The sequence below is a fragment of the Lactuca virosa genome, chromosome 8 (assembly GCF_052849685.1).
Source record: "Lactuca virosa cultivar CGN04683 chromosome 8, Lactuca_virosa_CGN04683_v6, whole genome shotgun sequence".
Taxonomy (NCBI): domain Eukaryota; kingdom Viridiplantae; phylum Streptophyta; class Magnoliopsida; order Asterales; family Asteraceae; genus Lactuca; species Lactuca virosa.
In genome coordinates this window covers 20,478,571-20,494,055 of record NC_136433.1, presented here as the reverse complement: position 1 = coordinate 20,494,055, position 15,485 = coordinate 20,478,571, and the positions used below count along the sequence as shown (strand labels likewise).

Below are 15,485 nucleotides of genomic sequence, written 5' to 3'. Positions count from 1 at the left end.
TGATGCTGGTGATGGGGGTAGTGGTGGTGGTGATGGTAGGTCGGTGATTGTGGTAATGGTGTTGGGTGGGTGTGTGTGAGTGTGTTTATAGGGGTGGGAGTGGGTGTGGGTGTGTGTTTGTGTGTGTGTGTGTGAGTGGGGGTTGGGGTGGGTGTGTATTTGTGGGTGTGGGTGTGTGTGTGTGTGTGGGGGGGGGGGGCTTTGTGTTTGTGTGTGTGTGTGTTTGTGTGTGTGGGCTGCCTTTGTGTTTGTGTGTGTGTGTGTGAGGGGGGGGGGTATGGGTGGGGGTTGGGGTAGGTGTGTTTGTGTGTGTGTGTGTGTTTGTGGGGGTGGGCTTGGGAGTGGATGGGTAGGGGTGTGGTGGGTTGGGTATAGAGGTGGGGGTAGGTAGAGGTGTGAATGAGTGTATGTTTATATTTTAGAAAAAAATTAGAATTAGAAAAATGTGAAAAACAATGATTATGAGTTTTCAAAAAATTTCCAACTTCTTTGTAATTTTAGAAAACGGAAAATTTTCATTTTCCGTTAAAAATTTAGAAAAATAGACGAACTAAACGCGTTTTCAAAATTCTCATTTTTATGAATTTTTTTTTCAAAAAACGGCTTATTTTTCCGCAACTAAAGTCACCATAAATATCCTTTTTAACATGTATAGGAAGATGTAATCTATATTTTTCTCTTGGGTTTTGGGTTTAAAGAGAAAAAGTAAAATCTCCCCATAAAAAATATTTGTTGCCCAATGCTCACTGGTGCGGTCGATCCAGATTGTGTCCCCAATTCCAAAATAATCACAAGTTGACAACCCGTTTTTTCTCTTGGATCACGCTTTGGAGAAGTGCATACACCCCAAGTTCAGTAAAGTTCAGTTGGGGTTATTCTTACAAAGATACACCTGAAGAAGACGAACACATCTAAAACAACCACGATGGATGATTACACCAGAGAAATGATGGAGCTGAAGACCCTCGTCACTAGAACCCTAGAAAAAAAAGGGGTTCTCGCCAAGATTCGAGTAAACCCACTTCCCTTTTAACCTTTTTACTATTGAATTCATCTGGGGTTTCATACGTTCATCACATTTACCCCAAATACCCAAAATCACACGCGTTCCAAATTTATTTCCACGAAAATACTGGTTTTCTTGACAATGAAGCACACACGATTGTTGGATCAGATGGGTATGTGTACTTTATATCATGTACGTTGGTGTACACCTCCAAAAATGATAGGTTTGATTTAAGTGTTTGATACGATAGCGCTCAAGGGTTTGCTTGCGCTAAAGAGGTGTCATCTTGCCTGGACTTAAATTTTCCTCTAATGGTTATTTTGTTTTCTTGCGTTTTGGTTGCGAACATGAATTCGTTTGGTATAAGCTATTAGGGCTTCTATTGTCGATCAAACGCTGATGTGATAACTCTTCATCCATCACATTTTGAATCATAATGATTGAGATTTAGAAATTTTTAAAGAAAAGTTTGCAATTTTGTTTTACTAAATGACTAACTTGATGATGCAAGGCTGAACTTAGAGCAAGTGTGTTTGAGGCAATAGAGGAAGAAGATAAAGCAATTGAAAAAGATGAAGGCTTGCCTCCTGCACTATTGGGTAGTTGCAATGAACGTGCAAGGCAACTTCATGCTTTACCTTCAGGTATATGAACTTGATTAAAATCCGTATTCAATTACTTAAATTCTATTTGGTTTTATAATGAGATTCTTTTGTTTTACAAGCAAGATTTTATATTTTGTTGGCATATGTAATATGCAATTTGTGGTTTCTCATGTGAGTTTCATTGACATGGTTTCAGGTCGGCTTTTAACAGCTCTAATATGTGAATACTTGGATTGGGCACAACTTAGCCACACACTTAAAGTTTATTTGCCCGAGTGTAATTTGGTAAATACAATGTTCTTTCTTTTTTTTGTGTACATTTCCACATTAGTTTGCATTAAAAAAAAAACAATCACTCGGATTATGTTGCAAATTTGCAATTTGTATAACTATTTTTGTAAACTTTGTGTTGCAGCAAAAGGATGTGTGGAAATCTGAATTAAAAGATTTTAGTAATAAGAACGGATATGATATAAACCGAAATGGAGATAGTGTTCCATTGTTGTTGGATGTACTTGAAGGATTCTTGAAATTTGAGGTTTGTTGTTTAACGAGTTTATATTATATGCATGCATATAACACAAATAATATACGTCTCATTTGATAATACTTTATGTAACATATATTATGTGATTTCAGTTTAATAATGAAAATACTTTGTGTTTTTTTTTTTTTTTGGTCATCTAACCTTAGTTTCATCTACTTTTAAACCATGGAAACATCAAAATCAAGTATACACTTTTTTGTTTATCATTCATATTGCTAATAAAGATCCATTCTTGTAGAATCAATCTCAAGTAAGAAGTGGTGGAAGGAGACCAGTCATGCACGAGCAAGATTCTTTGACTAATTTTGACTCTCGAAGTAGAAGACCCCCTCTCGGAAGGTTAAATTTCTAAACACTGTTTTTAGCCATGGGCAAATAGGTAAATTCACCATTTTTTTTTTTTTAATCACTAATGCTTATTTTTTTCTCATATTCCAGACCGATTCCTTCTTCCCAGGCATCTGGTAAGATCCTAAATCGCTTTAAATTAAGGTAATTTGTTAAACTATAAAGTTATATTTATGATTTTAATTATTCAGATCGAAGGGGAGGTTCTTTAAATTCGGGGTACAATAGAAGATATGAGAGTGATGATATTGATATTCCAGAGGACATTATGCGCGCCTCAGCTGCCTTAGAAAACCTTCAATTGGATAGAAAGACTCGTAATTTCACTACCTCTTGGCGGTTAGTTTCTCATTCATTCCTTTCTGACAGTCAGAGTCACAGTAACAGTCAGCTGCAGGACAAGACTGACATTTGTCATGTCGTGCACAAGAGGGATGACTTTTAAGTTTTGTTTTACAGGCATGGTGGTGACGGGAGCAGTGAGGATGATGGAAGGGTTGACCGTATGTAAAGTAACCTTAATGGCATTGACTTGAGCTTGTGTAGTTTGTAGTTAAATTCATATTAGTGTTTCAATTCAATGTTTATGTTTTGTGAAATTTGGACAAGTTTTGGCCCTTTGGTTTGAGGGTGGATATGATGGAAGTGGCATGTAATATCAAGTTGTGTGTTTTTGATACCATGATGTTAAACTATCTGCAATTTTTTTATAGTGTTTTTTCACAAGAAGCTTCATTGCTTTTTTGGGGTGGAAAGACAATTTTAAAAAGTAGGGGGTTTGATTTTGTTAGGGTGAAATGGCTAAAAAGGTATTAAACTTTTGGTTTTGATTTGTCAGTGTTTTTAATAAGATAAATGTTGCAAGAAAATAGAGTAAAATGTTGTAAGAAATTCTTGTTGAATATTTGATTCAATCAATTTTCATTAATAGTATTTTTTTTGTGTGTTTTTTGATTTTTTTTTTAATTCAATTATCTAAACTATAACACTATCTTGTTATTTTATTATTGGTTCATTTATTAATTTTTATGAAATTAGAAGTTTTTTTTTATGTTTTGTTCGAACACATTTTTCAATGTTTTATTCATTACATTATTTAATATTGTTATTTAATACTTTTAAGAAAAAATATTTTTCAAAACATTGAAGCACATTTATTAATTAAAATAAGCATAATTAATTGATTGAACATCATCAACCATCAAATACAACTATACCAGGGGTACTAATCATACTCGAAAAGGTTCATATTCATATTTTTTTTTCTTTCATACGAAGTCTGTATTCATATTTGTTCTTTCATACAAAGTCTGTCGTACGCCGCCAAGTTCAACATGTGTTCGTCTTCTAAGTAAATATCTTTATATTGAATATGAATGCATGGCGATCCCTAAAGTTTTCTCCAAAACAAGGTTGTCAAGATCGAGATGTTACCTGATATCGTTTCATGTTTTGCAAGATCGTGATCGTAAGATAAGACCGGGATCTTAAGATCCTACCAAAATTGTAACATCTATTTTAGGTAAATGTTTCATTTATGTTTCGGGCAATTAAAGAGTTAAAATGTGGACTTTGTGATGGCCACGACGTGGTGAAGGATACACCACGACGTGGCCATGGTAAAATAAAACGCGCATCACCTCGTGTGCCACGACGTGACAAGCTGATGGTCACGACGTGGCGGCCGCCTGAAGGCTTAACCTTAATTCCGGGGTTTGTGTCCCTATTTAAGGGAAGTGAGGGCTAGGGTTTGCACACCCTTAGCCTTCATCACCTCCCTTTCATCCTCCAAGAAACCCTAGCCTCCTTTTTGACCTTGTGAGCTCTTTGTGGTAATTCTATCCCTTGAAGAAGAAGAAGGTGTTCTTGAGCTTTGTTCCAACAAGCAACCCTCTCCCTCATCATCTTGAGTAGTTTTTGGACCCTTGGAAGTACTCAAGCTCCTACCTTTTGTAACCAACCATGTTAGATGTAGGTTTTTGTCCATTTTCCTCCATGTTTGAGGTGATTTAATTGGTGGGATCTCATAAAGTTAGCAAATTTATGAGTCCTTCAGGTTCCTTTGTGGCCTATTGTCCCAGATCTGGAAGGTTTTTGAGTTATGAGTTTCATGCATGAGATTTGATATCATTTTCTTCATTTTGACCTAACTTGTGCTCAAAACATGCATTGGACATGCATGTTTAAAAAATAATGATTTTTACGATGCTTTGGGATGGAGAAAGCCTTCTGGAAAGTTTTAGTGCATGACTTGAAGGATTAAGAGCTTACGACATTAAGCTGTCTAAAGCAGTCCCTACGACATGACAGATTAACCATCACGACGTGGTGACCTTCAGCTTCGCGAATGTTTTGTCCTAATGTCGCCACGACGTGGTCAATGAGTGTCCACGACGTGGCAGTCAGCTGGTTGACCTTGACCATTGACTTTTGATCATTGTTGACTTTGGTCAACTTAAGAGTTTTAGAGTGTAGACTGAGAGGGTACTCGTATACTGTGTTTAGGTGTCTCGTAGTGTTGGTCTCCTCTATCGGAGAGCTGTTGTGTTAGCCTGCTATTTGCAAGGTGAGTCTTCTCACTATATTACCTATGTCATAGTGGTGTGTATGCTAAACTAACTGAGTCTTATTTGTTGACTGATGTTATATGTGATTATTGAGTTGTTGATAACTCCAAAACTGCTGATAGTCCCCAAGGTTGTTGATAATCCATAGGGCTGCTGTGAGCCCATATGACTGTTGATAGTCCTCAGGACTGTTGATAGTCTTAGGGTTGCTGATAACGCATAACTATTTATTATGATGTGTTGTATGTGATATTTTGGGGGACTCACTGAGCTTTATGCTTGTAGTTGTGGATTTAAATGTGTTTCGGGTACTTCAAATGATCGTGGAAAGGCGAAAACTTGACTGTACACTCTCCTTGGTAGCTTTCATGATATTGCATTTTGTCATACTCTAATTTTTGGGATGATTGTATTTTGATACTTATGATTTTATTGACTTAGTTTTCATGGAAACAATGTTTCTATTTAACTTAAAAATGAAAATTTTGACTTTGATTTTTGGAACGTTACAAAAATGAAATCATATTCAAATGTGCTTGTATGGTATTGGGTGTCAATATACATTATAACTTGATGTTGATTAAGACGTTAATATGAAGTTAACTTTAACTGTTCAAACATGAACCATAATTTTTGTTGTTTCAAACCCTAAAAATTATGAAGAAAACATTTTAATTGCAACAAGAAATAAGATAATTATGATCATATAACACATAACACTAAAGGCTTAACATCACAAAAGGAATATCATGCGTGTGACCTGCCTAATTTGAAATGAATCGATTAAACTCTATGAGGCTTCTTGAATTCAATTTAAAGTCGAATATACAAAATTTTGAGGCTCGACTATATAATAAAACTCGAGAGGTGAGGTCGGATCGTGCTAAGATCTTAAGACCCTAGACGGGATCTTAAGATCTCACTATAGATCTTGCTTCAGATAGATCCTACTGAGATTGTGATCGTTTTTGACTTATAGGATCATAAGATCGTAAGATCTTAAAATCAAAATCGGGATCTTAACAACCATTCTCCAAACCACTATTTATTTTTCTTTCAGTTTTATAAAACTATTTGGTTATGTTTCGAGTTATACATAAAGGTACACAAACATTAACTAGTTTAAAAAATATAGATATGTATCTGATTAAAAAACGCTTGTTTCAAAAAACTTTATCCGTTTTTGTTAAAGTTCAAGTATTTATTTGATTGGAATAAATTTGATTTTTTTAAAGAAATTGAGACTTTATGTGGATTAATTCGAAACATGGTTATTGAAAAACAAAAATTATCTGAATCCATAACAGGCTATACTGGATATTTATAGCTCATGCGAAAGTATGGTAAAAATTAATTATGTTGTTATGACTAAACTAATGAAATAACTGAAAAACTATATATATATATATATATATATATATATATATATATATATATATATATATATATATATATATATATATTAAAAAGTTGATTGATAAAACTCTAAATGTACAACTACATATTTTTTTTTCTTAAAATCAGAAGAATATAGAAGAAAAAAAAAGATAGAAATTGCATAAGTCTTTATTTCTTCCCATATATTTCATCATTCAACCTTTTCTTAAAGATCAAAGGCTACTTGCATCTAAGGCTCAATCTATAAGTAATAAGAACAAATACACACATATTCTCCTTTCTCCTTTTGCATATCTTTCATATTATTATTTTTTTCTTTTGTACATATATGTTTATGTAATTTTAATACAATAGGAAATAATGTTCATATATATGCCAAACATTTCAATTAAACATTTTGTACATATATGTTTATGTAATTTTATACCTATGGAAATAATGTTCGTATATATGCCAAACATTTCAATTAAACAAACAGTCAAATAAGATAAAATGAAAAGTTTTTGGCATTTCAAATAAATATGGCTTAACTAAATTGAAGGAATGAAACTAAATTGGGTATGGCTTGTCTAAGAGAAATATAAAAGATAATTGAAAAATAACTTTTTTTATAGGTCTATGTGCATAATATATATATATTTTTTGTTTTTTTGAAAATGCACATATAAACAAAAATATATGTATATGCACCATTGAAGGAAATGAAACTGAAATATTTTTATCTACTTTGAATTTGGACGCAAATTTCAAATGTATATTGGGTATGACTTGGCTAAAGGAAATATACTCTCTGAATGTTTTTTTTGCCACTTGTAAAACTCTCATTCAATTTGTCAAATGTCATTTCGTGGATATTTTGAATTTTTTTTCCATATGTCATTTTATGAGTTTTATTTTATTTTATTGAATTCCACATAATATTGTAATGTAATAATAGTAATAAATTGATATCAATTTTATTAATGAACTTACCTTTTAATTTCAAAATTCCCAAAATTAAAGCTCATTAGTTTTTTATTTATTTAAATTTAAAAGATAAAAAAACATTTTCATTATAATAATTCATTATTTTTCTTATTTCTTATAAATTCAAAGTTCTTAAATATTTTGACATTTATATTTAGTTTTTTTTATTTAAATTAACCCATGTAGTACATGAGTCTCACAACTAATAAAAAACAATTGAAAAATATTTTTTTGTAAATCTATGTGCACATTTTTTTGGAAATTCGCATATACATAAAAATATATGTATTGCACAAAATATGTATTTTTTTTAAAGTTAAAAACAAAATATTTTTGAAATTTTCGCAATATTGGAAAAAGAAATTGTACACATGAAGCTATGCATATATGTGATACTAAAGGAATATTTTTCCCCTTATAATGCGTGTAAGAGGTTTTAAAAAAAATATTTAAAAAAAAAATGAATTTGGTACATATAAATTTGGTGTACATATCTCATAGATGAGTTATACCAAATCTACGTATAAATTTGATATCAAAATTCAATATGAATAACAAGTTGTTCGGTTTCTTTCCGTAAATATAGTTATCTATTAAACTTATTTTTATATATAGATATATATAGATATGTAGAGATATAGCTAGATAGATTTTTTTTACAAATTCAAACAATAACTTTTTATAACAATGTAACTCCCATTTTGTGTTTATCGAGAATATAAGTGGTGGGTGTCACATCATCGTCACACTACCTACCACTAAACATATAATTCTACCTTATTTTTTTTAATTAAATTTAATTAAAAAATACAATAAAAACATATTTTTAACTAATTTTTTATTCAATAAAAAAACATTATATTAATTTAGAAAAACAACTTAAAATAAAATAGAAAAAAAAAACATAAAATACAAACACAAACAACTTAAACTAGTTTTTTAAACCCCATTTTTTAAGAAATCCATTTTGGAGAATCATTAAACTTTAGCTAAACTTTGAGGTGTGTAAACGGTTTGTGGTTTATGTTTTCATATTGATGCATGACCACAACAACTGAATCGATATCGTCTTCGTGTCCCTTGTTTATAACAGAGTTATAAGGTCTCACAAACTCGCGACATTTTACCCTCATATCACGATACTTAGAACATATTTCATCAAGATTACGACTTGGACAACCCATTAAATCATGGAAAACGTTTCGAACTCTTCCCAAAAAAATCTCTAGACACACTACTACTTACGTCTTCCGAAACCGACACCCGTGCTACTGCTAACTTCTCTTCTTCCTCTTTCGACCAATTTCGCATTTTGGGAATCATGGTTTTTGAAAGATCAAGAAACATAAATGTGTGATTGTGAGAGAAGAATTGCGTGAGATAGAAGGTGTACTGTTGTATTTATATAGTAGGTTTATAATGATTTTTTATTTAGGTAAAAATTAAAAAAAAAAAAAACCCTAAACTAGCCGTTAGAAGCAGTAAATTGCAAATCAAATTCAATTGGCCGTTGCTCGTTGTATACACCACGAACGACCACGACACACGGAGGACCACGAATCCTCAGGGTGGTGTGTACGGTGGTTTTCTGTGGCCACGTATACCACAAACCCATTCGTGCTTTGTATACCGTTTGGTCTAATCATATTATTTGCATCAATAATATGTAATTTAATTGATGTAGAACGTAATCGTGAAAAATGACCTAAGAAAAAGGAATTCATAAGTGTATTAATGTGGATGGTTTAGCTATATCTTGGATTCAAGTCTCTTGTCTTGTTAACATTTATGATGTTACATGTGTCGCGTAAGTGTAAGTTGCTACTTAGAATCAAATTGAGCTTTTGTTCATTGGAATCGAACTCTTCTGGTCCAGGCTTTGAGAAATCGTGATGGGTTTTGGAATTCAATATGAGCCACTCATAAGTATTCCTTTAACAATATTTTTTCCCAAAAAAGGACTCATTCCAATTTTAGAACATATGATACTTAAGGGTTTAGACTATGACCTAATTCAACGAAAATTATCCATTACTTGTTAAATGTATAATATATATTTTAATAAGAAAATTATAGAAATAACTTATTGAAAAATAAACTTACACTACCACTGATTTTATTTTTGAACAGACGAATGATAATTGGAAAACTAACTAGAAACTAGTAAAAATTAAAATAATAATAATAATAATAATATAACAATATTTAGTTTCTATAACCAACCCACCTACTTAAGTTTTATCTTAGCCTTTTTTAGAATTCAACGAAAAAACATATGTGTAACAATCTTGTCCTAAAAATATTATTTTCTTGGTTTCTTCTTTTCTAAAACCCAAGAATTTTAGAATGTCCAAAGGGCCCAATACATAATGAGAAAATCAATAGGGGCTGTGATTATGTAAAGTAAATGGCAATGTCCTAGATTGTGTTGATGGCAATGTAATTCATTAAGAAAGCAATAGAAACTGAAACAGTTACCACAACGACGAGGTTTGCATGTTGTTGTTTGCATATTATTATTTGCATAACAGTTATGTTGTGGCATAATGCGACCAAAAGGACCGAGATATTATCATTGTGGCAATGTATTGCATATTGTCTTTTGCATACCGATAATGTACTTTGCAAAACACATTACCATTTTGGAGATATTATTGACATGTTTAGGTTACCTAACACTTAATATTTTTCATAACTCATAATGTGATATGATATGGTATGTACTTTCTAAAGTATCATACCATTTTCGATATATTATGTGACACGTTTAATTTATTAAAAAAATAAATTACAACGTGTTCATAACAATTGAAATATTAAAGTTATCAAATCCATTCATATACAAGTATATAACAGGGTTTTGTGCCCTCGTAAAAGTGCTTAGCTTATAATAGGCAGGAATTTTCACTGTCTTGGAACTGATGTTGCAAATGGAGTTGTGATAGTTTATTTTATTTCATTCTTTTTATTAGTTTATTTTAGATTTTTTAGGTCTTTTTATTGGTATTGCATTGTATATTCTTTATTTTCTTTATCATGGATCGTGTCGGGTACTTTCTATTTTGCATGAGATATTTTGCAGAATTTTGGAGCTCGTTGCGGTTGCGGTTTGACTGCAGTTGGGCTTGGTGGGCTTTTCGATGCATTATTGGGCTTTACGGATCCATCAAATGAGATTTGGGCATAAAAAGTTGAAGATTTGGATGAAGTGGGCTTGTGAAGATGGGTCATGGATTCTTATTTTGGGCTTGGACTATCCATATTTAAAGCTTGAAGATGATTGACCAAATTTGAATCATGTGGGCATGGAGGGGACCAATGGAATCTTGGGTAGTGGGGTGTGTAGTGGAGAAAAATGAGCCAATAACATTCCAACAATACTTGTGAGGGTGGAGTCTTAGTCGCGCAACACTTGCGCGGGTACCCGCGCAACTGCACATTTTTGGGCATTTTGGTCTTGGGGGTTGGATCTTTCAGCATTCACTTCGATTTTCCTCTATTGGAGACCATTAGAGGCGATTTTTGAAGCTTGATACTCATTTCTTCTCATCTTTCTAAGTAATTGGTAGTTTATTGATGCAATTATACTTTTGTGATTGTTATTTTGTTGTCATGAGTGGCTAGTTTCTCTATTTTGGTTAGCTTTTGCTAAAACCCTTGGATATTTGTGGGTTTTTGAAGGATTCATGCTTAATTGTCATTTATCTTATGTTTATGATTCTAGTTCATATTTCTTATGCTTGTTTAATACTTTGGTCATGAGCTTGATACTTGAATGAGCAATTGTTGGTTTATTTCTTTGGTTTAGCATTGAATCATTGAATTTACTTAGAACAAGGGCTTTATGATGGTAGAAATCATCTCTAGCTTATGAATCATGACTTCTTTATGGATGTGTAAGCATTGACATCCTCTAGGAATTGGGGATTCCTTCATTCTTAAGGATAACTTCTTGGGTTCAATTGCTTCAATTGAATCCTTGATTTTGATTAAGAAGGTGTGTTGTGGGCTTCCCCAACCTCTATACTACCTATGAAGAATCTTGACATATCATGTTTCATGATTGCTATAACCAATTTGGGATGAATGATAAGCTTCATATTGAATCCTAATGATAAACACACAAATGTTCATTGTGTTGAATTGCTTTGGTTAACAAATTCTCTCCAATATTGATCATCTCACCATCTTGCTTAATTGCAAGCTTTTTAGTTATTTAAGTCTTTTAGTTTTCAAACAATCACAACACCCCATTTTAGTTTAATTGTAGTTAGTTAGTTTATTTACACTAGTTCTATTGGATTGCATTGGTGATTAAATACAAGTATTTCTCCGAAGATCGATACCCCCTTTTTACCATTATATTACGTTTTATTTGCAAACAAAGAGTATAATTTGTTTGGTGGACTTGACATCCCACCAAGTTGAGTGTGTAAGGGTTTCTTATAAGGGTTTTCCATGAATTATATGATGAATATGACCTCCCTTATGCTTATAACCCATGCACTTATTAAAACCACGTCGTTCCAATTCGATATATATATATATATATATATATATATATATATATATATATATATAGAGAGAGAGAGAGAGAGAGAGAGAGAGAGAGAGAGAAAGAGAGAGAGAGAGATTCATTATGAGAAGAATAAAAATGAATTATAGACATTCATTTATATTTTTCCCTATATATAACTATAGATGTATAGATATGTAATATGTTTATATAATATATAGATAAAAATTATAAAATATAAAACATATCAAGTTGAAAGAAAAAATATATTTAAACATTGATTTGAAAGTACGGTGAAACTATATATTATACATTATTTAGACCAGAAGGAGTGGAGTACGGTTTCAGCCTATGTGGCATGTGAAACCGCAGTGAACCCCCCCCCCCCCCCATGCGGTTTGGGTGTGCGGCCAAAAATGGGAGTGTTCCTTTCTCTCTCACTCTTCCTCCCTCTCTCTATCTCTCTCTTCTTTCTCTTTTCTCTTTTTATGGAATACCACTCCTTACCTGTGGTAAAAAAGTGTGGCAAAAAGAGTGAATGTGACACCACTCCCTCCAACCTTATTAGATGAGAAATTAAATATTCTTCTACTTTTTGTTCCTAAAATATCATTAAATTTTCATTAAATGAGCATTAAATGTAAATATGTCGCTATTTAATTTAATTGGGTAAGAGGATGTGTAGGAACAAAAAATAGAACAATATTTAATTTCTTTTATTAGATGAATACAAGGTTTGTCGTTATATCTTATATTTCTCCCATATCCAAATTGGATTCAAAAATCTTTCTCATGTCCATTTGGTCCCCTAATTTTAATGAATCATGATTTATAAAATATAAAGAAAGAAGAATAAACCAATATCCAGTACTGTAAAACACATCGATTACCATCCATTCATGTATATGGGCAACTTCAAAGGGTATCACAAGTGATGGGGAAGGACCATGAATATATGTTCCATTTTTGTTGGTAAAAAAGGGTTGGTTCATAAAAGAAGGGGATAAAATAAGCGATGTACTCTATGCCACAAGCATTTCCACCTTGATAAAGCATAAGATGCAAAGAAGAAAACTAAAGAAACAAATATAATAAGATTCAAAGTTATTTAGTAAGAACCAACGAGAAAGAAAATAAAAGGAAACCAATGGGAAATAAAAGAAAATGGCTTTCTTTTTATTGTTTTTCATAGGTTACCAGTTGAGCAATGATATTATTGTTTTCCAAAGGTTAGAGCAACGAAAATTTTGGGTCTATTAAGATGTCTCAAGTAACAACACCTTGACTCACCGAGTATTATTTGTGCACCTCACATAGGTCTCATTTTCAAATCTTTAGGGTTTCAATCAGGATTGGCAGGAGAAGCATGCACGACACAGTTCCAAAATGAATTGTTTAGTTTCATCGTTAAATGTCAGTCATTTCCCTCAAATTTCGCAATATCAGAAAGCAGTGGACGATGGAAAATTATTTAAGATGTCTCAAGTGCATACAACGATACACTTAATAGTTACAAACATGCACCCATGACAATTGACATGAGCCAAAGTTATTAGAATTTTATAATATGGATCTGAAATTACAAAACTTAGACATGTTCCCTTGGATCTTACTCCTCTACGAGTTACTTGCCACATAATGACTTTGCACCGGTGTGATATGAGATCATTAACATAAAAAAGAAAAAACAATTAAGTTTTAATGATGATAGTTCACCTTGGGATCGGTTGGATGGGGTACATATTCATTAATTTTACTTTGTAACAATTTTAAATTCAACCACCAAATTATACAAAACTATTAAAATTGAAACAACCAACACAAAATAATAAATAAAATATTAAGAGAACGAAAAAAAACCTTGTAAAATTGGTTTTTTTTTCTAGCCATTGCCTAGTCATTTATAAAATACTGTTGATCAAAAAAAAAGTTCCACAAGTCTAATATATTAAAAAATCAATATTTCAATTTTTTAGCAAATTCGAAAATCTGAATTTCTTATGCATATTTTTAAGAACGGTTATTAATGTTGCCAAAAACAAAAATATAAAAATTAAATGAGATTTGTCGCCCATGTACGATAAACCTTATGCAACCAATAAGGTTTTATTGATTAGACAACTTGTGAATACAAAGACAGATGAAGGAGGATATGTGAGAAACCACGACAGCAAGTTCAATTCAATAAATATCAAGATATGTTGATATTGGTTTTGATGACGAAGTCTAGTCACTTTGTTATTATCATCACTATCGGAAAGCGTGTATGGAATAGTCACAATTGTTAGTAGTTCATTTGGAACTACATAACTTATCTTTGAAGGCATTTAGGATTTAATCATTGGGAAGACATCCGAAGAAATAATGCAAATGAGTGCTTTGGCAGTATGCTTAGTACCAAAGAGAGGGGATGAAATCGAATAGGGGTGGAAATGAAGAGGTCTTTCGAAGTGAAAAATGATTAATTTAGCTTTGAAGAAAAGAATTAAGGAAAAAGAATAGGGTTAATTTAGCTTTGATACCATGTAATATGTATTTTTCCGTGGCCATCCTTCTCTCATTGAGTCATTGATTGACAATTTATAAGAATAATACAACAAAGATTGCACCATGAATAAACCCATGGGCCGGAAAATACATAACATGTACAATACTAATTAATAATAATTATATACTAACAATTGACAATAATGTATGTTTGCATCGAATAGTTGCACCAAATGGTAAGGTTGTCACACACGAGATTCACAACGTTTTAGAGTGTTATATAAACATTGAAGGAAACAATGCTTTCTTATGTGCCATGATCATCACATGTGTTTTATCAATGTAGGTTAAATTATATTTTCAATTGATAATTGAATGATCAATTGGATCGTTGTGTTATGAACGACGTCATTATTGTCTTCCACCCATAAAACCAATATTTATAAAATCCCAATAGTTATAAGTTGTGTTTTTGGTGTATCATTAATTATAAAGTACATTTCAGATTGATTTCGGACCAACATTCCGGATTTCAAAAAAAAAAACTCTGGAATTTCAAAAACAAATCCAAAATTCGATGAATAATACCGATTGTGAGAATTTCTTTTTGTTTTTTTTTAACTTAAAACTAACAAAAAGTTAAATAGGCATAGTAATGCGAAATATATACGATATTAGTGCATAAAATTAGACATTTTATTGAAAAACGGTGACATTAAACATTTCGAAATGTAACATTCGGAATCCCAAACAAAAATAAAAAGATTTCTTTGAAAAAAAAAACAAAAAGAAGCCTCTAGATTGTGAATAGTACTCCGGAAAATGATTATTTTTCAAAAAGTGAAAAAATATGGTTATTTTCTTTGAAAAACTCATTTATAATGGTTAGATTACTTAATTTTCTTATAAAATTTATCAAAAACATCAAATGGTTTCTAGCTCAATAGTATTAAGTGTTGCTCAATTGCACTCCTCTTTGTGGTCAAGAGTTTAAGTACCGTTTCGGACATAAATGAAATTAAAAATGAAATTAAAGTATTTTAAA

The 15,485-nt window shown here is 31.8% G+C and overlaps 1 protein-coding gene across 1 annotated transcript; it reads left to right on the top strand.

Annotated features, from left to right (window-relative positions):
* The first annotated feature begins 724 nt into the window (after nt 1-724).
* Nucleotides 725-3,185, top strand: LOC145128292 (protein TONNEAU 1a-like). The gene is made up of 8 exons (XM_079063099.1): nt 725-1,012; nt 1,518-1,650; nt 1,808-1,896; nt 2,027-2,149; nt 2,397-2,497; nt 2,597-2,622; nt 2,698-2,845; nt 2,966-3,185. Exons 1-8 carry the CDS (start codon nt 926-928, stop codon nt 3,015-3,017), a joined length of 759 nt encoding a protein of 252 aa, XP_078919225.1. The 5' UTR covers nt 725-925; the 3' UTR covers nt 3,018-3,185.
* Nucleotides 3,186-15,485: the final 12,300 nt, after the last annotated feature.